Source organism: Acomys russatus, chromosome 5, assembly GCF_903995435.1.
Source record: "Acomys russatus chromosome 5, mAcoRus1.1, whole genome shotgun sequence".
Taxonomy (NCBI): Eukaryota; Metazoa; Chordata; class Mammalia; order Rodentia; family Muridae; genus Acomys; species Acomys russatus.
Genome location: NC_067141.1, coordinates 48,781,993 through 48,807,425, shown reverse-complemented (window position 1 = coordinate 48,807,425; position 25,433 = coordinate 48,781,993). Strand labels below are relative to the sequence as shown.

The 25,433-nt window shown below is 40.4% G+C and overlaps 2 protein-coding genes across 3 annotated transcripts in view; one reads left to right on the top strand and one right to left on the bottom strand.

Annotated features, from left to right (window-relative positions):
* Ak3 (adenylate kinase 3) overlaps positions 1-2,950 on the top strand; it is a 30,875-nt gene extending 27,925 nt beyond the window's left edge. Inside the window, exon 5 of the mRNA XM_051146308.1 lies at positions 1,904-2,950. Within this exon, the coding sequence (XP_051002265.1) occupies positions 1,904-2,024 (121 nt within the window). The 3' untranslated portion in view covers positions 2,025-2,950. The remainder of the gene's footprint in view (positions 1-1,903) is intronic.
* A 5,760-nt stretch (positions 2,951-8,710) lies between these two features.
* Cdc37l1 (cell division cycle 37 like 1, HSP90 cochaperone) overlaps positions 8,711-25,433 on the bottom strand; it is a 30,826-nt gene continuing 14,103 nt past the window's right edge. The window contains exons 4-7 of one of the 2 annotated variants that reach the window (XM_051146305.1): positions 20,784-20,899; positions 20,190-20,312; positions 12,768-12,932; positions 8,711-9,059 (exon numbers count right to left, since the gene is read on the bottom strand). In XM_051146305.1, the coding sequence (XP_051002262.1) occupies positions 8,961-9,059; positions 12,768-12,932; positions 20,190-20,312; positions 20,784-20,899 (503 nt within the window). In that variant the 3' untranslated portion in view covers positions 8,711-8,960. The remainder of the gene's footprint in view (positions 9,060-12,767; positions 12,933-20,189; positions 20,313-20,783; positions 20,900-25,433) is intronic. The other variant, XM_051146306.1, reaches the window with a different exon arrangement.

Here is a 25,433-nt window from a genome sequence, read left to right as displayed (position 1 = left end):
GCTCCTGCCAGCTCTGTTAACTGAACAGAAAAGAGAGATCTTCCCCTGGCCCAGCAAATGTCATGGGACTGATGTCCATTAGCTGCAGCCTTGTACTTGCTGAAGACAGGGTGTGGGAACAGTTTCACTTGAACCTCCTGTACTGAGTGTGGTCACCTTGATTGGCCGCAGGGTGAACAAGAGAATGCTTTGTGCCTGTGCAGGAAGCACTGCTACTGATAGGCTGTGGATAGAGCCAACTCTCTAGGGCTTAGCTCTGTGAAAATGTAGGAAGTTGAGGAAAGCTACAGAAATCAGTGACTTTTGGGGAGTGGGGTGGGTGGTGGTGGTGGTGGTGATGGTGATAGTCTTTCTGGGCTTCTGGCTACTGCCATTTCTTGCTATAAATTCAAGCTTTTCTGCCTAAGATCTCATGCATAGGGTCATCTCTGGGCTTAACTAAAAATGAAAAGAGCCTTAAAAAGAAAGGACAAAATAGCTGGTACTGTGATTTTTTTTTTTTTTTTTTTTTAAGATTTATTATGTATAGTGTTTGGCCTGTATGTACACCTACACACCAGAAGAGGGCACCAGATTTCATTACAGATGGTGGTGAGCCACCATGTGGTTGCTGGGAATTGAACTCAGGACCTTTGGAAGAGCAGCCAATGCTCCTAACCCCTGAGTCATCTCCCTAGCCCCAGTATTGTGATTTTAAAAAGCTTACAGTTGCCTTATTCTTTCCAGCTGTGGAACATTCATGTCTAGAAACATGATGATGCACTTACTCTCTGGAAGACTAATTTTTGGAGCTGGGTCCGTTTCATTACAGAGAACTTATAATGGCAAACGTTCATGTGGTGCAGCGTAAAGAGTGAACAGGTGCCTGTGTTTCAGCAATACTGTGCTCCTGGCACTGCAGCTCGTGTCTCCCTCAACAGGCTTTCCTGCTCAAAGCTTGCTCTCCTGAATGCTCTACCTGCCTGAGAATTTAGACAACTCAAGGGCTTCTACTATGCAAATACCACCTCTGCATAGTTTCCCTCTGTAGCAGATGTTATTTTACCTAGAAAACAGCTGCTGTTATTTAAGTTAACCATGACAAATGTCACGAGGTGTCAATAAAGGGATCCTTTTGTCCCAATGAAAGCCTAATGAGACCAGTTATACAGAGCTATGGCAGCCTGTTTTGGGAAAGTAGCTAAATCAAGTTATCTGCCCCTTGGGTGACCTGCAAACCAGTCTGCACACCCAAGAAATGTGTGTGGGTTGGGGAAGTTCAGAACCTTAAGGTGGTCTGTGTGTTTTGAGAAGCAGACCCCAGGAGCCTGACCTCCACACTTCATCCTTCCCCCTACTGGAGTGAAATACTCTTCAACGACTAGTCTGTCTAGCGACAAGCCAGACAAGCACAGGGATGAACAGAGAACTCTGACAGAAGACACAGTTTAGGAAGGTAGACTAGAGGCAGGAAAGGAACTTGATAAAAGAATGAGTATTTGAAAACTTTCCCAAGGCTTCGGTGGACAAAGCCAGGGTGATGTCCTGGTGGCTGACACACCCTGTTTTAAACCTACCAGCCTGGGGGCTTGAGGCTGAGTCCCTTCCCAGAAGCCAAGTGCATCTTCAAGTAGAAGCAGCTGGGCTTTTGGTAAGATAGAAAGCATTAATATATAGGCTGGACCAACAGCACTGGTGCAGTATGACAGCTAAAGTGCTGCCTTCTTTATGTGGAGGACAAAACACAAGCTGGAATCTAGGTTCCCCGATGTCCAGCTAAGCTCCTCTCCCTGGATTAGAGACCTTAACACTCTGGACTTCTCAACTCATGTGAACTTTACAAATTGTTTTGAAAAAGCTCACTAGGCACACTCAGACTGTGTAATCTACCTACCTACCTATTTGTTTTGTTTTTCATCTTTAGGAAAAAAGGGGTGTTGGAAACATTCTCCGGAACAGAAACGAACAAGATCTGGCCCCATGTATATTCTTTTCTACAGACGAAAGTTCCAGAAACTATCCAGAAAGCTTCTGTTACTCCCTGACGAGGGCAGTAATCAGGACAAAGCAGGGCCTCCTTGCCTCTCCTCTGTATTTCGAAGCTCTTTTCCTAAGACTTCTCTGAAAATTATGATTTATTCCTAGTGGCTTTCTTTTGGGGATTACTAAGGATGTGCCAAATGAGTCAGATACTAAGGCTGATCTGTTAAAAATAACCTCATATGTTTGGTCTAGAATCTAGTTGTCTTCTGTGGATGTGCAATTAGAATACATGAGATGTTGAAACTTAAAAAAAAAAAAAAAATCAGAGCACAATTAAAAAAGAGCAACCGGTCGTCATCTAACCTTTTCAGTTAGTCAGCATGGGTGACTGCATGGTCATGTTTTTCTGGAAAAGTTAAAAAAATCATGTCACTTGAGGCAAATAAATATCTCATTAGGGGCTTCTGCATAAGCCAGTGCTCCATTGCAACCCCAAAAAGGTGTTTTCTAGCCCAATGGGACATGATATTGGAAGACGCTGTTATAGATTCCAGAAAGAAAACAACTGGCTTTACAGATGTTGACAGATGCAAACTCACTGCTCTTTACAGGAAAAGCAAGGGTACAGGCCACCATGCTTTGTGTTCTCTACTAGTTCAATTTGCTATAAAAAAGGCAGCCACTGGCCCTTAAGAACGCGTGACTTTAATATGGCTTGTTTTCTTTTCCAAACATGCATGTACTAAGGTATATGATTTATGTTAACTGACTTTTTAAGTTCTAGCATGAGCCCTGGCAACTGGCAATGGAATTAATTCCCAGGTTCTCACATATTACTCGGTCTGAGGACTGTGTTTTAGGACCTGTCAGTTTCCCGCTTTGATCCAAGTGGACTGTCTGCCTTGAAGAGCAAGGGATAGTAAAAAGAAAACTAAAGGGTAAGAGAGAACCCCCATGGCAGTTTGCCACTGAGGAAGTAGATGGGAAATGCCAGGATGGCCCCTTGGACAGAGCGACCAATCAACTCTTCCACATGTGTAGTAACAGAAGGAACTGCAGGATGGGTTCAAAAGCACTGAACCGGAGTTCCCTTGAGGGCATCTGTACCTGTATTGAAGTTCCTAAATTCAAGCTCCTCTTGTCTCCGGCTCTCTCAAGTTCTGGGATCCCTGTGTGCTACCACTTCCCATCCCACTTTAAAGGGAGACAACTCTTACGGCACCATCTAAGCAGCCGCCTCTTCCACCTACAGCACTGGGAGTCCGACTCTGCCTTGTGTGCTCGGCAAGCACCCCGTCACTGTGCTCTCTCCAGTCCTTAGGGTTTTTGTTGTTGTTTGAGACAAGATCTCGCTGTGCAGTTCTGGCTGTCCTGGAACTATGTACACACCAGGCTGGCTTCAAACTCAAGAGATCCGCCTGTTTCTGCCTCCCAAGTGCTGAGATTGAAAGCATGCACCACCACACCCAGGCCCAGCCTTTAGTGAGGCAGGCTTTCACTATGTAGCCCAAGCTGGCCCCACATTCGTGACCCTCGTTTCAGCCTCCTTAGTGCTTAAATCACAGGGGTGTACCACTAAACCAAGCCTGAGAAACCACTTTAAAATGTCAGTCACTTTAGATTCGTTAGTGGGAGAAGGGCTTGTCCTTATACATTGTGGCCTCAAGTGAGAAAATAGAAGTGGAAGAAAAACAAATCCTACCTTTCAGAAAGATGTACTCTTATTTTACTTGGTGCTAAATCAAAGAATCAAGCCCTTGTACAAGCCTTTGAAATTCTGGCCTATTTTATTTCAGACACTTGAAGTACAAATGCCAGCAAGTGGTTCTTATATATTTGGGAGTGAGGAGGAATCTTTGATTTTTAAATTTCATTTTTGATCTTTCAAAATGGACTAGGCCTTAGGATTCCAATGAACACTTTGTCCTTCGTCAATGTCTCTATAATGCCTTATCTGAATGTTGATAATCGCTTTCTAAAAATGTTGTGAACTACCTAAACCCAGGCTGATCAGCAACATTCGGTGATGTTGGTACTGTGGCTGTTGCCCTTTGCCTCTGGCCCTTCATAGGCCCTCAACCCCCTTCCTGTATGCTGCTGTGATGTCTCAGTGGCTTCTAATAAATAAGTCTTTAAAAAATACCTAGACTGTTTGCCGTTTTATGAGATTCTTTATCTCCTGCTATATACATATAGTCACTGGCTTTCATGACACTGTTAGATGTGGGGGTTAAAGAGGAGTAGGGAACATGAAGTGAGAAATTTTTCCCCCTGTGACCAGAACCAAAAATTTCCTCTTGGGAAACATGTATGGCTTCTTTTCTGTTGAAACAAATAAAAGAAACCTGTTTTCTGCCGCTGGACAGGCTGGTATCAGACATGTATTAAGAGTCATTGCTAACAGCAGGATGGTGGCACACTCCTGTAATCCCAGTACTCAGGGAGGCAGAAGTGGACAGATCTCTGCAAGTTTGAAGCCAGCCTGGTCTACAAAGGGAGTCCAGGACAGCCAAGGCTACACAAAGAAACCCTGTCTCAAAAAACATTAATAATAATAATAATAATAATAATAATAATAATAATAATAACAATAACAACAACAATAGAAAAATTATTGCTGGGGCTGGAGAGGTGGCTCAGCAGTTAAGAGCGCTGCCTACTCTATCAAATGACCTGGGTTTGATTCCCAGCACCCACATGGCAGCTTATAACCATCTCTAGTTCCGGGGAATCCAATGTACTCTTCCGGCCTCCAAGGGCGCCCATGCACACATGTGGTACACAAACATACATGTGGGCAAAACACCCACACACACAAATTTTTTTTAAAGTATCATTACTGAATACATTTGCTAACCAGCAGAATGCTGCAATCAGTACAAGAGTTATTTTTGTGTCCCATGGACTATACATGGAGCTAAATGCCCTGGGCAGGTGCACTGTGTCTGCTCACTGACAAAATCCCTCCATTAATAAGTTTGCAACTAAAGATTTTTATTCTGGAAGTTAGGATTCAATTTTATTTTATTTTAACAATTAAATTAGTCTAGCTGGGCTTAAAAAGCATTAGTAAAAGCCAGTAAGGTTTCTGAATCTCTAGCATTCTCCTACAATTTTTTAAAAAGATTGTTATTTATTAATCTATGTGTATATGTGTGTGGGTACCTGCAGAGAGCTACAGAGGGCATCAGGTCTCCTAGAATTAAGAGTTTGTGAACCAAACATGAGTGCTGGAAGTCAAACTCTGGCCCTCTTTAAGAGCAGCAAGTGCTCTTAACCAATAAACCATCTTTCTAGCCACCACTTTCTTAAAAATAAAATGTATGTACATATGTATTAAGTATGTATTTTATGTATGAGTGTTCTATCTGCACACCAGAAGAGAGCACTGGATCCCATTATAGATGATTGTGAGCCAACATGTGATTGCTGGGAACTGAACTCGGGACTTCTGGCAGAGCAGCCACAGCCCACAGCCCTCACTTTTTAAAGATCTCTAACGATTATGAATTTTTCCATATACAGCACCAAACAGTATCATGCGAGTGTAGACTGGCCCAGAAGCTTCATATTGTCTCACAGGATTCTACATGTCTGAAGAGTAACATGAGAAACCAAGTAAAAGATGCAGGGATTTTAAAATGATTTTCTATCTTTAGAAAAGATCTAGTTTTAAAAAAGCCTATGAGCACATGTCACCTTTGTTATTGATGGGAGGCAATTCATACTCAACATGTATGCATCTTTGTAATTCCGCACTAACTGACACTGTAAGCAAACCAATGCCAGCTGGATCAGCTGCTTGGACAACCTATGACATAGTATAAACACACCCATCATTAGGGGAACTGAAGGCTGCAGGACTTAAGTGCCTTCTTGATAAAATGTGAATGGTGTGCTGGAAAAACGGAAGTGGCACACCCAACCCTAATCTAGACAAGCACCACCTGAGAACAGTAAATTGGCCTTTTTCTCTGAAGAGACCCCAGGATTAACTTGAGAGTCACCCTGCCTACACTGTATACTGTACGAGAAACCATTTATTAACAGAAATGCATGCTCCTTGGGGAAACATATGAATTTACTTTTTTAAAAAACTTAAATTAAAAATAAAAAATGTAAAATACGTGTGTATATACATGTATGTTCTCCTGTGTGTGTAAGATGGTCAAATGATACTTGAGGGAGTTGGTTTTCTCTTTCCAACATTTAGGTCCCAGATTGAATTCAGCTTGCCAGGTTTGGTGCAGGCACCTTAACCCAAGTGAGCCATCTCAACAGCTCTTACTCACTTTTAAAATATGAATGCTAGTTTTAAAAAAGCCTAATATTTCCCAAGAAAAATTATAGGCTATTATAAGCTCCTTAGGCAAAGATTTCTGAACGAACCACTGATGGAACAGTTAAAAGTGAATCTCAGTAATAATTCTAACCAGTATTTTCTCTACCACCATCAAGTGGAATGACAGCTCACAGGGTAAATGGAGGTACAGCTATTTCTTCTGCTCTCTCCTAAGACAGAGTGTCACAGAAGATTGGCTGTGAACTTGCTATGTAGCTGAGGAAAACCATGAACTTCTGACCCTCCTGTCTTCACCTCCCCAGCATTAGGGCCACAGTTATGTGCCACCATGTCCAGTTATGTGGTGCTGAGGACACAATCAAGGGCTTCATGAATCCTTGGTGAGAGCTCTATCAATCTTAAGTCCTCAGCTACTTCATTAAAAAATAAAACATTTTATGAACAATATATGAAATTTACTAAGTAAAGCAACAGTCTTAGATATCAAATATTTTTCATTGGTCAGTTTGAACTTCCCAATAGATTAGAAAAAATTTTCTAACCTGAACTATGAGTTGTCTATTTGCTAAATATTACTATTTTCTATTACTTCTTAAGAAAAGAGAGGAAACTTATTTTGGCAAGAGATAGCTGGCTCTGAATACTAAGAGGACATTTCCAAAATAGAGGAAATTAAAGGACTCCAATATACTATCTTCTTGTTTTGTTTTCTGACTGGACCTCCCAGGCTGTCCTTGAACTTAGAGATCCACCTGCTTTTGCCTCCCAAGTGTTAGGATTAAAGCCATATGCTACCACACCCAGACCAATAAACTGTCTTAATATTAAAGTCACGCCAACAATTAAGTTACCATCCTCAAGTGCAAATTATGACATCCATTAGTGGTTCCCCCAAACAAATCAATCACACTTTTATATACTAAAACACAGAATACTTCCTTTGGTTTAAAAAAAAAAGAAATCCAGCCAAATACATAAAAATCAGTTCTTTCTTAATCCAAGTCACAGCCGTTTGGCTGACCGTAGACAAGTTGTGGGCAGGAGTGAAGTCTGAATGGCTACCGCTGGTCAAGTGCCACTGCTGTGAAATCAGGGATTTATTTTGTTCTATTCTACCCATTTGGTATGAAGAGAGCATGCGGCAGACAAGAAGAAAAAAGTAACTTCCGAAGACTAGGCCATCAATTAAAATAAAAAAGCCAGTGAACACGACCATATAAATTAGTCAAACATTTTATTATAGAGTATATATATTTATATCAAAAGCACAAAAAAGACTTTATTTTGGGAACCAGGAAGATTGTGGCATTACAGGAGTAGGAGTCAGTGACTCCAGTCCACTTCCACAACAAGCACTAGGTGGCCCATCAGCCAAAAGGAGACATGAGGCAGAGGTCACAGCTCTGCACCACGCATGGCTGCTTAGCATGATTTCCTTACTCAAACAGACCTGCATTCCCAAACCTCAGGTACCCACTTTCCAAATATTTGCTATGAATCGAAGTGGGTACTGAGCCAAAGATTACACTCCAAAATAACCAAACTAGTGCTCCTGTATGCCGGAAGATTAATCCTCAAATAATAAGGATATCATAATTGGCACTGTCTTCTAATTCTAAATAAAAAGAATCATCAAATATCCGGGTGGATCTGCAGTGAATTACACAGGAAGAAGTAAAGCTCAGAAGCATCTTCTAGTAACTGAGCTAGAAGCGAGTGACAGGTGGAGTGAGGCCCACCATCACCACTGAGGGTGACTGTTATCAAATTTAGACGTGGTTGGCAGCTCAAGGCAGCGCAGCGCTACATTTCTCAAGGCGTCACCAGAGCCAAACACACAGTAGCTGTAATCTAACAGTGACCTTCTCTTCCTGTTTGTCCTCACAGGCCATTACCATTCTTTTAAAATTTACTCCCTGAGAGGTCGCAGACTATGTCAAGTAAATTAAGAGTAAGCTTGCAGTTCGTCTTGTTGGAAAACTCGAAAACTGTGTCGCTTTTCACACTCACTACTCGAATATTTAAACAGTCATTAGGACAAAGTCACCTTCTGAACAGTTTTGAGACTATTTTGGGGGTAAATGTAATGTTTTTAACATCAATTTTATACTAGTCAAGGAGTTAACCTGTGGTGCCGAAAGCAAATGTAAATATTATCTCAGAACAGTAATTTGTGCCATCCAGCTTGCTGATTAGTAAAGTAGGTCACCACTACTGATTTATTGCTTTTAATGTGATGGACCCCAGATCTGACAGCTGAACTATGCGGTGGGACACAGCACTTTTCTACCTTGAATTCTTTCTGCGAAGTTGGACAAGTACATACCCATGTGACAGAGGACTGAACCAGATGCCTCCTCAGCCAGCCAGTCCTGTGAACACTGCCTTGTGCAGATTTTCATACTTTGATTCCAAAATTAAGAACAGTTGAAGGCAAATTTAGTAACTGAGGGGTTGGGGAGAGCCCAGTTAGACCTCCTGCAACATATGGTACCGCTCCTCCCTTCAGAAACCACAAACAGCAAAAACCCCTAGCAGCACATAAAAAAAGTTGCAAAACATTTCAGTACTCTTTTCCCTCCCATCAAAAACCGAACAAAAATAAAGTGCAGCACCCATAAAAGTGTCAAGAAAATAGCCAAGCTCTTCCTTTCTTGTAACAAAATAGTCCTTGGCCTCAGCAGTCTTAGCTGCATTACACAGTGTCCATCATTTTGTCATCATCTTCTTTATGTACCACTGAGTTTAAACTGCAGAGAGGTGTACTGACAGAATACTGAAGATAATCTGGGTTCTGGATGGGAGAGAAAGAAGAGGGAAACAGCACTTGATAAGCAGTTTCACAGCAGAGCATGCAACTGTGCACACGGCTTCAGCTTCTCTGTTCTTCTGCGGCGCAGCAAAATAGGAAAGCAAGTGGGTTTTTGGACTTCACTCAGGCGGAAATCAAAACAAAACAAAACCCTAAAGATAGGATGTTATTACTTAATCCACAGAGATGTGGTAAAGACAGAGTGGATATATGTGAACAGAAATTAATAAGTACCATCTTTTTAACCCTTTCAACAAAACTATAATTTTAATTCTTTAATCATACAAGGCTAAATTTCCCCCATGATCCCTACATTTAATAAATATGGCTTTTAAGGAGCTAGAGAGATGACTTAGCAATTAAGAGCACCGGTTGCTCTGCCAGAGGACCAGAGTTTGGTTCTCAGCACCCATATGGCAGCTCACAACCATCTGAAACTTTCATTCCAGGGGATCTGACAGCCTCATCTGGCCTCTGTGCACGCACATGGTATACAGATAGAAATTTAGAAAAAAAAAAAAAAAAAAAAAAACAACCCATATACATAAAATAAAATATAAAATTTGTTAAAATACAGTTTTTATCCAGCAGTGTATTCTTTTTTTATTTTATTTTTAATTTTTTAATTAAAAAATTTTTTTTCAGCAGTGTATTCTTAAGATTATTATCTAATTACAACAGTTAAGTATTATAAATGTAAGACATTTGGATAAAGGCAAAATTCATGTACTGAGTAAAATAAACTTGAAGGAAAACCAGATTTTATTTTCTAAAACTTAGATAGCATGTTCAGTTAATGTAAAACTAAATGAATTACTTTTAAATATTCCATGGATAAGAGTGTAAGATCTTAAAACCTAAGACTTTACTTAGCAATATGACGCAGCTGCTCCTTTATCCACGAAGCCGCTGTGGAATCCTATCAAGGCTAAGCACGGTAGTACATGGTGTGTTTCAGGGACTCTTTCATTATTAAAAAAATGAAAATCAAGAGCGCTACCACATTGTAAGCTTATAAAACAAAACAGTCAGTACTCTTGTGACACTACTCTGCTTCCACAAAGTAGTGCCAAATCCTTTCTGCCGTCCAGTTCAGATGCCAGAGTCCTCCAAGACCAAACTTACAGGAACTATCATGACAGAATTCTGAGCATTAAGTATTGGCTGAAGAGATTCTCTAGAGCTCACTGACCCACTTGAAAGAACAAAAAGGAACCCTCCTAACCTAACTGGCACTGAGACTGCACTGACTGCCCCATGGCTGTCGTGTTCTCAGCACTTTGCTTGTCTCAGTACACAACTCTCCCCAAGAACACTACTTGTAGCATATGACTCAGAAGACTGAAAAGTGGAAGGGACATTCAAAACTAGATTATCAGCCCCATAACTTACTGTGTTGGCTTTAGGCAAAGCAATTTAACCTCTGCAATTTTCAATTTACTTATCTGCAAAAATGAATTAATACAATCATAGTGATTTTAAGAGATGAAATGATACATGCCACTATATTATACAACCCATAAAGTGATATGAAATGCTATGTACCATTATTACAGTAAGAATGCTTTCAGACCTCAAAATTGTCATTTTGATGCCTCAGGTAGCCTCTCATTCTACCCTGTTTCATCTAGTCACTAGCCTCATGCAACTCAAGGGATCTGGAACAGCACTCCTCTCCCTGAGGAGAGTCTAGGTCAGGATGCTTAAATCCTCACCCTGTAACGAACCACTGGTCTATTAACCCAGGTTAACTAGTATGAAGTTTCCTGATAACACTTAACAACTCCAGTGACAAAGTTGTATGACTCCAGCCCTCACAACCACAAATGGCAATGGAGGCCTAGCCACTGGTATCAGCTGTTAATTGGCATGTATAAAAAGGACTTAACGACTTGAGTCTCTCAAACTGGAAGCATTTTCTTTTTTTTTTTTTGTTTTGGTTTTTCAAGACAGGGTTTCTCTGTGTAGCCTTGGCTGCCCTGGACTCACTTTGTAGACCAGGCTGGCCTCGAACTCAGAGAGATCCGCCTGCCTCTGCCTCCTGAGTGCTGGGATTAAAGGCATGCACCTCACCATTCTGCATCTTCTTGATAATACAAATTGCTAGTGTTTTAAGGTGTGTATGTTCTCCTTTTATGTAAAGAACCAATGACATCCTTTAAGTTTCTTTATCCTTTCCATGCTCTAGGTACTAATTTTAGGTTTATTTGCTGACTTTAACATCATCATAAAACTCCGTTGTAAAAATTGCTTTCTCATGTGCTACTTCCTAATACTGTATTTAAGTAACATTAAAGATGTGATCAGGGGGCTGGAGAGGTGGCTCAGCAGTTTAGAGCGGTTGTTGCTCTTGCAGTGGACCAGGATTCAATTCCCCATACCTGGTGGCTAGAAGTCATTTGTAAGGAACAGTTACTTCCAGGGGGATCCAAGTCCTCTTCTGGTTTCTGTGAGCACCAGGTACACATGTGGTGCACAGACACACATGCAGGCAAAATACTTTCACACATATAAAACGAGTCTTATAAAATTAAAAATAAAGAAGTAATCTGCAGGCATTCTTCAGGGGGCTATTCCTGACATGTCTAATTAAAGGAGATCACTAGTAATTCTTTAATGCCAGAACGTGAATATTTACATCCTTGAAAATGTTTTTGGTTAAATATGATCAACTGTTTTCTGTATTATTTTAGATAAATTAAAGTGTTAGTGTAAATTTAATAACTGTTTTAAATACCTATTACTAAAATGGTAAAATTATAGTGACATACATAAGGTCAAGAGGCTGAAAATCTCAATCTTTACCATTTTATGAGGCTTAAAGACAAATACAGGACTCTCCTCATATTGTCTTCTGAATGACACTTTCCATCTCCCAATGTAGACAACAAAATAAACTGGCTAAAGCTGGTCTTAAAATGGAAGTGAGAGGTAACTAGGCTCTATCAAGCTGCTACTTCTAAAATTACGATGGGGAGAGACTGCCTGACAACATTTTAAAGTCTGAAAAGTACTGTCAGCTTCACTAGTGGCCTGCTCCCCTCGTCACTGATTATTTTTTTCATGCCACTAGCAGTTTTTGTCTTCATCTGGCAGCAGACCCTGAAGAGGTTCAAAACAGTTGCCAATATCACGTACACTATTACTGGATACCTAACATATAAAGAGTGCTGATTTACAAGGTATTAATTTCATAAAGCCATCAACAGATCACTTTAGCTACCATTTACATGTTCGCTCTTAAGCTGAAATAACAAAAACTGCCAATAGTGTTTGACTAGACGCGATGTTTGTGGAGAGCCACCCTGAGTTTGGAATGGAGATGACCATTAGGTGGTGACACTTGGCCTGAAGAATGTCTAGGTATAGCTCATCTTTTCCACATTAAAAGGAGAGAATTTGGTGTCTCTAAGAGACAGAAGAGACTCAATGCCAAAACATGAAATAAGACTAAGGGTTATTAATCAAGCAATCACTCAATCAATTTTGAGGCAGGGTGTCTCTAGGTAGCCCTACAGCTCACAGATTCATCTGCCTCTGCTTCCCAAGAGCTGGGATTAAAGTTGTGCTCCACCACATTTGGCTTAAGGGTTACTTTTTGAGGCGAGGAAATTTTAAGTGGTCACAAATATATTATGCATGAGTGGTCTAAAGAACACAATTATGTGAGTAGTCCCTGTTGCCGCTTACCTGTGATAAGGATTCTAAGGAGCCTAAGCACCCAACACCAGAATGGGGAACATGATTCTGAACTGTCACAGGTTGAAAACTTTGTGATTGAGCATAAAGTCTTACTCTTGACTTGAAAGCTTCAAGTTCATTTTTGAATGCTTCAAAATACCCTTCTTCTTCAGCCTAGAATGTGAAAACAGACAGACAGAAAGAATGTTTCTGGACTACTAAACCACAGAATCAATTCTAAAAACCACAGAGAAAGCTGAAGCAGAGGCAGTAAAGAGCAGTCAAATTGCATGAACCGGCACAGTCTCCTGGCAGATTTGTGCATGCTGTTTCTTTTACAGGAGCATGAACAAATAGTTGGTCTGCTCCATGTTTCTTTCTGCTTCAACAAAATTAACTAATAGGAACAACACTCCCCACACAAACGCAAAGTAGGAGTAGCCTGGTGGTACCATTAGTAAGACTAAGGCTAAGGCAAGAGGACAGTAAGTTCAAGGTCTGGAGGCTGCACAGTTAATTTACAAGGAACAGAGCAACTTAGTGAAACTGTCTCAGTGGCAGGGCACTTGCTTAACATGCACGAGGCCCTAGGCTCAATCCCTAGAATTGCAAAGCAAACTATCAACCCTGCACATTTGCCCTGTTCTCAGTTGGGGAAGGGGGCAGTGTTACCTGTCTAGTCCACCTCTGTCCTTTTTAAACTGTATTTGTAAATGTTATAAAAAACAAATTCAACAGTCAACTTAATTATTATAAGGATATTGTAAGTGTTCTAGTTAAGCAAGTGTCTCTTTGGCACCTGGAAACAAACAAGTATGGTAACTTCAGCTAAGAGAAGCATCTAATGACGTAGGAGTCTCTGTTCTCCATGAAAAATCCCTCTCTACTGACAGAGGCCTCTTTTTATAAACATTTCTTCTAAGCCAGGTGGTGGCGCTTGGGAGGCAGAGGCAGGTGGATCTTTATAAGTTCAAGGCTGCCCTGGTCTACAAAGCGAGTTCCAGGACAGCCAAGGCTACACAGAGAAACCCTGTCTCAAAAAACCAAAAACCAAATCAAACCAAACCAAACAAACAGCAAAAACCATTTCTTGTATATGTAACTGGCAGGGTGCATGCCCTCTGCTAACAGTATGCTGGCTTTAAGTTCAAGTGGTAGAAAGATCTTGTTCTTCTTGTCAGTGGAGTTTAAGAGTTAGATAGAACTTGGGTGAGATTGAAGACTAGTTCTGGGTAACATAAATAAGGAAAGTATGTTCTAGGAGGATATCCTGTCTTTTTAAATATTTCCTTAGTTTAGCTTAACATGGTAGTCTAGTGATAGCCAGTACTTGTGTGGACCTATGTTACTGCCCCATGTTAGCATCCAAAACTAACTGCTATCAAAGGCAAACAGCCCAACTGCTGACTTTACTGTAATCCTAAGGCCTAAAGAAAGAGAAACCTGTTTAATGAAGGAACATTCCAGACACTTCTCTTCTTTATGCCAATTTCTTTTCTTACAAAGCAGGGGTAAAAAAAAAAAAAAATCCTCATAAAACACAGAAGGGTTTAATAAGGATTTAATGCACTATGCTTAAAACAGTGCCTGTCATGACAGAAGCATCCCATGAATATTCCTGCCTAAATTTAATATTAAAACAGTTAAGGTTGAAGAGTTCTGTTTTAGCAAAGAAAAACCTTAAAATGTAGTATGGAAATGTCCCATCACCAAATTAGTATCAGTTTAAACACATCCATTAAGGTATCACCAAAAGGGATGGTTTTTATTGCTTCTGTGAGTCATGTAAAAATTTAGTTAACATACGTCTAGCTAAAATTCCAACCCAGTCATTTGTTCATTAAAAGCCTACTTGAAACTGTAGAGTGAGACTAGGAAACTTCAGATGAGACTGTAGGAAACTGTTGGATGAGATTAGGAAATTGTAGGATGAGACTGTAGGAAACTGTGGATGAGACTGTGGGAACCCATAGGATGAGACTATAGGAAACTGTAGGATGAGACTGTAGGAAACTGTAGGGTGAGACTGTAGGACACTGTAGGATGAGACTGTAGGAAACTGTAGGATGAGACTGTAGGAAACTGTAGGGTGAGACTGTGGAAACCCATAGGATGAGACTATAGGAAACTGTAGGATGAGACTGTAGGACACTGTAGGGTGAGACTGTAGGAAACTGTAGGATGAGACTGTAGGAAACTGTAGGATGAGACTGTAGGAAACTGTAGGGTGAGACTGTAGGAAACTGTAGGGTGAGACTGTGGAAACTGTAGGATGAGACTGTAGGAAACTGTAGGGTGAGACTGTAGGAAACTGTAGGATGAGACTGTAGGAAACTGTAGGATGAGACTGTAGGAAACTGTAGGGTGAGACTGTAGGAAATTGTAGGATGAGACTGTAGGAAACTGTAGGATGAGACTGTAGGAAACTGTAGGATGAGACTGTAGGAAACTATAGGGTGAGACTGTAGGAAACTGTAGGATGAGACTGTAGGAACTGTAGGATGAGACTGTAGGAAACCAGGATGAGACTGTAGGAAACTGTAGGGTGAGACTGTGGAAACTGTAGGGTGAGACTGTAGGAAACTGTAGGGTGAGACTGTAGGAAACCAGGATGAGACTGTAGGAAACTGTAGGGTGAGACTGTGGAAACTGTAGGGTGAGACTGTGGAAACTGTAGGATGAGACTGTAGGAAACTGTTAGGGTGAGACTGTGGAACTGTAGGATGAGACTGTAGGAAACTGTAGATGGACTGAGGAAACTGTAGGGTGAGACTGTGGAAACTGTAGGATGAGACTGTAGGAAACTGTAGGGTGAGACTGTAGGAAACTGTAGGATGAGACTGTAGGAAACTGTAGGATGAGACTGTAGGAAACTGTAGGATGAGACTGTAGGAAACTGTAGGGTGAGACTGTAGGAAACTGTAGGATGAGACTGTAGGAAACTGTAGGATGAGACTGTAGGAAACCAGGATGAGACTGTAGGAAACTGTAGGGTGAGACTGTGGAAACTGTAGGGTGAGACTGTAGGAAACTGTAGGGTGAGACTGTAGGAAACCAGGATGAGACTGTAGGAAACTGTAGGATGAGACTGTGGAAACTGTAGGGTGAGACTGTAGGAAACTGTAGGATGAGACTGTAGGAAACCAGGATGAGACTGTAGGAAACTGTAGGATGAGACTGTAGGAAACTGCAGGATGAGACTGTAGGAAACTGTAGGGTGAGACTGTAGGAAACTGTAGGATGAGACTGTAGGACACTGTAGGGTGAGACTGTAGGAAACTGTAGGATGAGACTGTAGGAAACTGTAGGGTGAGACTGTGGAAACCCATAGGATGAGACTATAGGAAACTGTAGGATGAGACTGTAGGACACTGTAGGGTGAGACTGTAGGAAACTGTAGGATGAGACTGTAGGAAACTGTAGGGTGAGACTGTAGGAAACTGTAGGGTGAGACTGTAGGAAACTGTAGGGTGAGACTGTAGGAAACCAGGATGAGACTGTAGGAAACTGTAGGGTGAGACTGTGGAAACTGTAGGGTGAGACTGTAGGAAACTGTAGGATGAGACTGTAGGAAACTGTAGGGTGAGACTGTGGAAACTGTAGGATGAGACTGTAGGAAACTGTAGGATGAGACTGTAGGAAACTGTAGGGTGAGACTGTAGGAAACTGTAGGATGAGACTGTAGGAAACTGTAGGATGAGACTGTAGGAAACCAGGATGAGACTGTAGGAAACTGTAGGGTGAGACTGTGGAAACTGTAGGGTGAGACTGTGGAAACTGTAGGGTGAGACTGTGGAAACTGTAGGGTGAGACTGTGGAAACTGTAGGGTGAGACTGTGGAAACTGTAGGGTGAGACTGTAGGAAACTGTAGGGTGAGACTGTAGGAAACGGATGAGACTGTAGGAAACTGTAGGGTGAGACTGTAGGAAACTGCAGGGTGAGACTGTAGGAAACTGTAGGATGAGACTGTGGAAACTGTAGGGTGAGACTGTAGGAAACTGTAGGGTGAGACTGTAGGAAACTGTTGGATGAGACTGTGGAAACTGTAGGGTGAGACTGTAGGAAACTGTAGGATGAGACTGTAGGAAACCAGGATGAGACTGTAGGAAACTGTAGGATGAGACTGTAGGAAACTGCAGGATGAGACTGTAGGAAACTGTAGGGTGAGACTGTAGGAAACTGTAGGGTGAGACTGTAGGAAACTGTAGGGTGAGACTGTAGGAAACTGTAGGGTGAGACTGTAGGAAACCAGGATGAGACTGTAGGAAACTGTAGGATGAGACTGCGTTTCAGAGAGTTGAGCATTTAAGGTAACTGTCATCTTTTTACATTTAAAAATAGAATTAGTTTTTTGTTGTCTGTTTCTAACAGGAAATGTTCATTGCCGTATATCATGAAGAGAATGAAAATAATTCAACCACTCAAGCATAATCAAAGTTAAACCTCTTGTATATTTCCTTTTAACTTTTAATTGCATGTTAAAATGTGCAAAAAAAAACCCTTATGTTTGTGTGTGTGTGTGTGTGTGTGTGTGTGTGTGTGTGTGTGAACGTGCGCGTGTGCAACTTACTGAACAAAAATCTATGTACCCACAGACATTAGGAATAAGACTATCACAAGAACCTCAGGAAGCAGTTGCCAAGGGTTCTTCTCCTCTCTCTGTGTTTTAGTCATTCCTTTGCTTTACTTTTTCTTCTCATACAAATAGCTCCTAAAAACATACTGTTTAATTCCATCTTTATAAATGCTTTATAAAATATAAAATACTTAAAACTACCAGCTTTATAAAAATTGATACTGGCTATACAACTAGCTTGTTTCATTCATTCCCATTGGTTTTTTTTTTCAATCTATTATGTTGATGAATTATATTAATGAAAAATACCAAAATTTATTCTTAGGGTCAGGCTGATATTATAAGTAAATCTATAAAAGTACAGCACTGAGTACAGAGATTTAAGAACTGCTGTGGGACAGTAATTTTCAAGGCACATAGATCGTCTACACTGTAAAAACTCATGTGTGCAACAATTTCTTTTTATGTACATTTATGCACATTTACTGTGTTCAGAAATTTGAAAAAAAACAAAAAAAACAAAAGACAAACTACTTTGTTTGTGTTTGGAGACAGTGTCATGTAACCCCTGTAGGGAAGAACTCACTATATAGACCAGGCTGGCCTAAAAGTCACAGAGCTCTTCCTTCCTCTGCCCCTTGAGTGCTGGGATTAAAGGAGTGCAGTGCCATGTCCAGGAAATTAGACTTAAAAGATCCAGAAACAAATATACTATGTGCTGCCAGTAGCAGTGCATTTTTATTTTACACTACCATGTTCTTCAAGAGCTAACTGTGACCACTTGAGACTCGGAAAGGGTGACCAGTAAAGCCCAGGAATGTGACAAGTCTCAACAACAGTGACACATTCTCTAAAACACGATCCTCGGCTCCTATGTAAAATCCCAGCACAGTGGCACACCTCTGTAACCCCAGCACTGAGGAGGGGGAGGCACAGAGACAAGCAGACCCTACTAGGGGCTTGCTGGCCTGCCAGCCTACAGTGAGCGTCAAGTTCACTGAGAGATCCTGTCTTGGAAAATGGGATGGAGCTTCATAGAGGAAGTTACGCTGTCAACTTCTGGCCTTCACACTGTGTATATATGTAAACCTGCACACACACAGCACACACACAATATTTAAAAGGCAAAGACTATTCTTTAAAGCACCCCCCCTCCCTTCCAAAGGTAAGAACAGTGAACTCTGCTTTTCATCTTCACAAGTCTCTCGTGCCTGGCTTAACAGCAGACAGCAGGTTCTTCCACTCGCTTCGGCATCAATTGCACAGTCATGAGTGAATCAGAGTGACTGCAGCCTCTAATGTCATACGGCATTGTGGAAATCTTTGTTACTGAGGGCTTGCTGACTATCAGGGCTCCTGAGCACAAGCTGAGAACCTGCTCTCTATGGTACATCCCTCAAAATGCTTTTGCTATTCAGATGTGCACTTGCTCAGTTCCTCTAGAAATACTTCCAAAGAGGTTGCTTTAATGTATACTTCTACTAGCAGTGAGTTCAATTCTCACAGCTTTGCTTCTTAGAAAACTTTTAATTATTACCAATTCAGTAAACACAAAACAGTAATCTTTCTGACCGTATCTACTGTCTTTAGTAGGGCCAGCATTATGTTTATATAAACATCCATCTCTTGTTCTAACCCTGTAACATACACATTTTCTTAGATTATTAACTGCTCCATAGATACATATTAGCTGCATAATATTCCCTGTACCACAAGCTTTCTGGAAGTCATCCTTTCTTGCTTGCTTCCTTCTTCCTCCCTGTCCCGCCTCCTTTACTGTCTCTCAACAACATCTCACTATTGCAGCCATGCTGACCTCATAATCCAACTCACAATCCACCTGCCACATCTCTACTTTTTTTTTTTCATTACAAATTTGGTTTCTTTTCTTTTGGTTTTCTGAGGCAAGGTTTCTCTGTGTAGCCCCGGCTGTCCCGGAACTCTCTGTGTAGACCAAATTGGCCTCAAACTCAGAAATCCACCTGCCTCTGCTGGGATTAAATGTGTGTGTCACCACGGCCCAGCTACAAATTTGGTTTCTTAAACAGTGAGTTCTACATGTGGAGGATGCTGTATCTGTTTTGCTCAACACTGCACCCTAGCCTTTGAAATGGCTTTGCTTTACATTAGAAAACACTCCTTATATACTAAATGAGTAAACAATGAGGTACTCCAGAACAGTCACATTAATTTGAATGGGCTTCAATTTAAATACATGGTCTAGTGCAGCCTCTTACTCTTTAAGTCCCAATCAGCAAAACAAAACAAAACTGTAATACTTTTGTGGTAGTTTGAATAAACATGGTCCCCATAGATTCATGTATTTGAATGCTTGGCCATAGGAAGCGGCACTTTTAGGAGGTGTGGCCTTGTTGGAGGAACTGTGTTACTGTGGGGGTGGGCTCTGAGGTCTTCTATGCTCAAGGCACACCAGTGTAGTGGAACACAGTATCTTCCTGCTGCCTTCGGACCAAGATACAGAACTCTCGGCTTCTCCATTACAACGTCTGCCTGCATGATGCCATGCTTCCTGCCATGATGATAATGGATTAAACCTCTGAACTGTAAGCCAGGCCCAATGAAATGTTTTCCTTTATAAGAGTTGCTGTGGTCATGATGTTGTTTTCACAGTAGTGGAAACCCTGAGACAACTATGTAGTATAAATACCATTTATACAATATAGGCACTATACTAAGTTACACATACTAAGTACGAACACTATACATTTCTTTTCACTAGAAAACCTACTGTATTTAGCAGCCTACTGGCTAGACAGCTTCTGATATTCACAGAACAAAGAGAGCTCAACTATAGTCCAATCTTTGCATTTAACAATACCAAGTAACTACTTACTTTGGCTTTCTGGAAAAATAAACGAAAACAGCCTCTTGGATCCACATTACAGTTTTTGGCCATTTCCATAATAAACTGCATTACAACAGCTTGATGTGCTATTTGTTCCATTAGAGCACCTTTCTGAAAAAGACATACACAAAGTTATAGAAAATACTTCTGAAAAGAGACTGAATTAGTACTGATGCAAATTTTGAATTTTTAGAGTGCCTCTGACTTTATTGTCCAGTAAAATATTACATGTACATAAAGTGAATGTCTTACTGCTATTACATGGACTAGAATAACTATATGCTTTTGGCTTAGTTTATATTATGATTACTTTATGAAAAATTTAAAACATGACTTTCTAATTAGTAAAAAAGAAAAATGTTATGATAGTTCACGAGAACAGGAGTGATGAGAAGGCAGCAAAGCAGGGCACAGGGAAACAACAAAATCCCTGCAGTTAGCTAGAAGGTTGGAAACAATAAAACTTTATAATTCCTTCTAATAACCTTCCTGCTTTAATTTAAACAATGTTAAAAAGGGGGGCGGGGGGCAAAAAACTAGAATTCTAATAAGGTTTCCAGACACTAAAGATTCATACAATACCTGCTCAGCTTCTAGGTGAAAACACCATAAAATAAGATATTTAGCAGTTTCTTCGCATACAAGGTATGGGTGGTCAGACAAAAATCTCTGACTATCATCCCATCGACTCAACATACCTGTAAAAAGAATTGAATCACAAATGTCAAATATTTTCCTTCTTCCCGTAAGGCAAGAAATGGATTTTAAATATTTCTCTTTACAGACAGTTCACAGTTCCAGAGCAATGTGATACACAATAGGGCAAGCCAAGAGCATAAACCTCTTAAAGCAATGTCCAGGCTGGAATGACAGCAAGTTTATTTCAGATATTAGTCTTCCTTAAGAAGAGTTAGTGGCCAGGTGAAGTCTCCTGCTTATGGCAATACCCAAAGTCCCCCCACACTGAGACACTTGATCTTCCCTTAAGGTGAAAGATACTTAGTATTGTTTACTAAGAGAACAGGATGGTTTTTATTATAAAGGTGGAGAAGAATCTCTGCTATTGAGTGGCCACGGCAAAGACTGAAAATGCAAGGGCTGTCTGGGCCACAGAGCCTGTTCAAGGACAGCCTGAACATCTTTGTAAGACTGGTCTCAAAAACAAAACAAATCAAAACAAAAAAGAGCAGGGCGTGGTTCAATGATAAAGTATTTGCTTATTATGTATGAGGCCTGAGGGTCAATCTCCAGTATAAAAAAATTTTAAAAGCACGACTTCAAGAAATTATAGTTACCAAACATAAGGGCTTACTAAAAAATCAGAATACTGTATGTGTAAGATATATATCTTATTTATTTATTTATTTGGCTTTTTGAGACAGGCTTTTTTCTGTGTAGCCTTGGCTATCCTGGACTCCTTTTATAGACCAGGCTGGCCTTGAACTTATAGTGACCCATGTTCAAATGTTAAAGTGTTCAAGAGACAGTAAAATGTGGACATTTACCAATTTAGGAAACTTTATCAGTCAGGAAACAAATGTGTCAGTATTGTAATAACTGATATACTTAAGTTACTTTGGTGATGTTAGTCCTTTACTAATGCCACCTGGTCAGTGTGTACAGGAAACAATCATTATTTTTTTAAAATTTAGTTGAACATATTTAAAAGGCTGCCATCTTTTTTTTAAGATGTTAAACGAATCCAAATACTACATCTGCATCTTTATCAAAGTCACTGTGCCAAGCAGCGCAGCAGATGGAGTGCTGTTCAGGGCTATCCATGAATGCACGACAGTCACAATATCAGAAGCTTCATACTTAGATTTACACGCAGCAGCAGACAGTTGGGATGTTATTAAGCCATCATGGAAGTTTCACAGGACTGTCTTGACAGTATGATAATAAAGCTTTGCTTTCAACACAAAATGAATTCCTTCCTATATACTAAATTTCATATGAGAACATAAGATCAAAACCAAAGACAAATACTTCACTTGGAAATACACAGCGACATGTGGGAGACCAATTGAAAATACACTATCTTTAGAAAAAGGTTGTGGGCAATTTTTAAGATTTTGAGACACAATGATTATGTAAATTTATTTGAAACTACTTCCCCAGCTCTGAAAAGGAGAGCTGAAAAGAGCACAATCCTTATTTCTTATACCCAAAGACATAAAATGACTCTTATGGCCCATCCCCTTTCCCCATACTCTTTCCAGAGGGTCCCTTGGAATCCAGGCTGCCTCTGACCTTGCCATGTTCTCTCTCCAGTGCTGGAACTATAGGACCTTGCCTCACCAGCCTGATTTAAGCAGTTGAGAGATAAAGTCTAGGGCTCCATGCATGCTATGCAAACACTACCAAATGAGCTACACTCGCAGTGCCTTTGCTAGCTTGCTTACACGTCTACTTTACCTACAGTCAATCATCTGTTTACCTCAACACGGCAGCGCCATGAGTGAGTTAACAAAGCCTTGTCAATCTCGATTCTAAATTAAAGATAATATGAAAAAGATACGTAACACCTGTTAACAGCCACAGAGCTGTCATTACAAGCTGAAGTTTTTATCTTTTTAATTAATACCTAAGACCTTAACACTTTAGACGGGACAACAAAGTAAACTAGATCTTGAATTAGTATGAAATTGAGAAGTTACAAGTAGTCCATATAGGTCTTAAGAGAAAAGGTGTGGAATTTTATAAGAAAATATTTAAGGAGCATCCTGGATTACAGGATGAGAACATATCTGAGGTTACTGTTATTCGGAAATCTGTAAACACAGTAATACAATGAGGGTGACGACCAGAGAAACGGACCAGAGCTGAGCAGCCTCAGTGTGCGCCTCAGCTTCACCGGGCAAGTCCCTTCACAGACCTGTGTCTTCCTCCGTAAGGCAGGGCTAAACCAGTACCCAACACGAAGGGTTTTTATGAAAGAAAGACTTTAACTCAGATAAAGCACTTAGAACAGTAACCCACATAGCAAATGCTCAATAGCAGGTGTTAACACAATAGTAAATAATTCACTCAGACAGCAAATACTTATGAAGACAATCTTTTGGTTAAGAATAAGTCAGCCACTCAAACTACCAATCAGTTTCTCTGAATGCTTAATATAGCTTACTTTGACAAAGAAAAATAATTTAGCTACATGTTTCAAACCATGTGTCTTCCTGGTGAGCATCTGAATGTCTTCAGTGCTCAATAGTCTATCTGACTTTTAAACTGCCCCCAGGACAGACACCCTGCACTATATTTACAGAACATGTTTAACATTTTACACCATCTACGCTAACTCCACCTGCTAAATTCCTCTAGCTAGGCTGTACGGTCCTTGGAAGACTTTGACTGCTTTTACATTCTGAGCCCTAGATTTCAAGTGTTTCTCATCATCTGTCACCAGACAACCATTTTTTAACCTCCATGTCCATGCATAGTCAGGTTACTTAAAAACAAAATCCACCCTCTTTCAGCCATCCTACAATGCTTCTAAGGCTTCAGGTTGCCCCATCAAATACTCTATAAACTCTTCTGACATTTCCATTTCTTTGATGTTCAGTGATTACACTATTATATATATTTAATACATTTTAAAATATTAAGCCATCCCAAAATTGTTAAAATAAGACCTTAAAGTATTTTTTCAGTGGGGCTGGAGAGATGGCTCAGCAGTTAAGAGCACTGTTTGCTCTTCCAGAGGTCCTGAGTTCAATTCCCAGCAACCACATGGTGGCTCACAACCATCTATACCCTCTAATGCCCTCTTCGGGATGCAGGCATACATACATACAGAGTACTCATATACATAAAATAAATAAAGGCTTAAAAATATTTTTTCAGGTAATAGAAATGAATTATATTTGTTGTGGAGAATTTGGAAAAGTTCTCAAACTTGAAAAATAATGCAATTCTATCACAGAGACAATTTACTTCCTACATTTTTAGTTAACTTTATATTTTATTCAAGTACCTCATAGCATGTTTTTCAAAAACAGGATATTTTTTAAAAAGTAGAACCAAGTGAATACAATGAAGATATTATAAATGAAAAAAATAAACAGCTTCTGTGCAAATGTTTACAGTTCTTAATAACATTTCCAGGGAACATCCTACATAGATTTTTTTTAATGCTGAATCAAAGCTAAGCATGGCTACAAGAGAAAACGATGAGCTCTGACACACCACTGTACAGCTCAAACAGCAGCCTGAGGACCACGAGGACAGTGGTGTTAAAGATGCAAACAACTGTGGGAACTGTTTAGAGAGTAAATGAACTCTGTGACTAAGCCAGCGTTTTGTATTTCTAAAGCACGGAGTCAACTAATAAACGTAAGTGTAAAAGAAAATCAGATCTCAGTAAACCATAACACTACAACAGTGGTACCATTTACCATTAATTGGTAAATTTCATCCAAGTATGGGTAAAAACAACAAAAGAAAGAGAGTTGTCAAATAGCACAAGGGAGCGAGAGAGTGTTAGGAAGAACTATGAAGAATGTAAGTAAAATAGAGACACTGGTGTGAGTCCCTGAAGCCTACACAGACAGCTCCAGTCACCAGCCCCGCCCCCTTTCCCCCAAGAGTCTAGAATGGAATCCAAGTTTGGAAAGTCTTCACTTGGAAGCTTTAATTATAGCTGTCATTCCAGATTTATTTTAAGCAGTTCATCAACATATCTATCAGCCTGGCAAATGCTTTTTCCCTTTAGTAATAAGCAGACACTAGCATATTTACTTTCTCCAAAGGCTGATAACATCAAACCCTCAGACTCTTGTCTCAGGTCTCTATCAACTTTGCTATCACTTTGTAAATGTGGATTTTGAAATCTCATCATCCCATGTAACTGCAAAATAGTCCACTCTACGTTGATGGAACTTGGTAAGCAGAAGTAGCAGGTGCCCCAGATGTCTATTTATAAGAAACACACATGCCAGAAAGTGGAAAGTAAAACATGAAAAGTTTGGGATCCTACTACCTTAGGACATTTCTGTGGATCCAATGTGCTGCAGCACGTAGGTTATCTCCTCCAAAGTGAAAAGCCAATGTGCATTTCCACTAAGAAACAGGCACAATGGGAATCTGGGAGTGGCTAAAGTCTGGTTGGATTTGAAGACAGCAAGGGTCTGGTTAGTATTACAAGATGAGGTGCTGGAAGCTCACAACATGCAATGGTAAAACAACTGCTCACTGATCATTTGTGGATGCCAAGTCAGCCTTTTCTCCTGGCCA